The 815-nt window shown below is 53.7% G+C and overlaps 1 protein-coding gene across 1 annotated transcript; it reads left to right on the top strand.

Moving 5' to 3' along the window:
• Positions 1-12: 12 nt before the first annotated feature.
• LOC115284881 (olfactory receptor 10J1-like) lies at positions 13-808 on the top strand (the record flags this gene model as incomplete). The annotated part of the gene is given in 2 exon segments (XM_029931341.1): positions 13-155; positions 157-808. Coding segments are annotated over 2 exon segments (795 nt in total), but the record flags the coding sequence as incomplete, so codon positions are not given.
• Positions 809-815: the final 7 nt, after the last annotated feature.

The following is an 815-nucleotide window of genomic DNA, read 5'->3' as shown; positions in this document are numbered from 1 at the left end:
CTCAGCCTGTTTCTTGTATTCCTTGCACTGTACACTCTAACCCTGGCTGGCAATGTGGTCATCGTGACCATCATTAGTGTGGATCGTCACCTGCACACACCCATGTACTTCTTCCTGAGCATGCTGTCCGCTTCAGAGACCATATATATACTTGTTCTGTAACCTCGTAGGCCTGAGTCAGCCCATCTCCTTGGCTGGCTGTGCCACTCAGATGTTCTTCTTCATCACCTTGGCCATCAACAACTGCTTCCTACTCACAGCAATGGGCTATGACCACTACGTGGCCATCTGCAACCCCCTGAGGTACACAGTCATCATGAACAAGAGGGTGTGCATGCAGTTGGTGGGGGGTGCCTGCAGCATTGGGCTGATCGTAGCCATGACGCAAGTGACATCTGTGTTCAGGTTGCCTTTCTGTGCTACGAAGGTGGCCCACTTCTTCTGTGACATCCGACCTGTGATGAAGCTCTCTTGCATTGACACCTCGGTCAATGAGATCCTGACTGTGATCATCAGTGTGCTGGTGCTCGTGGTTCCCATGGGCCTGGTCTTCATCTCCTACATCCTCATCATCTCCACCATCCTCAAGATCCCCTCCGCCCAGGGCCGGAAGAAGGCCTTCGCCACCTGTGCCTCCCACCTCACCGTGGTCATCGTCCACTATGGCTGTGCCTCCATCGCCTACCTCAAGCCCAAGTCTGAGAACACCAGGGATCAGGACCAGCTGATCTCTGTGACCTACACCGTCATCACGCCCCTGATGAACCCAGTGGTCTATACCCTGAGGAACAAGGAAGTCAAGGATGCTCTGCTTG

Source organism: Suricata suricatta, unplaced genomic scaffold (genome assembly GCF_006229205.1).
Source record: "Suricata suricatta isolate VVHF042 unplaced genomic scaffold, meerkat_22Aug2017_6uvM2_HiC HiC_scaffold_24678, whole genome shotgun sequence".
Taxonomy (NCBI): domain Eukaryota; kingdom Metazoa; phylum Chordata; class Mammalia; order Carnivora; family Herpestidae; genus Suricata; species Suricata suricatta.
This window is presented reverse-complemented; position numbering and strand designations above follow the sequence as displayed.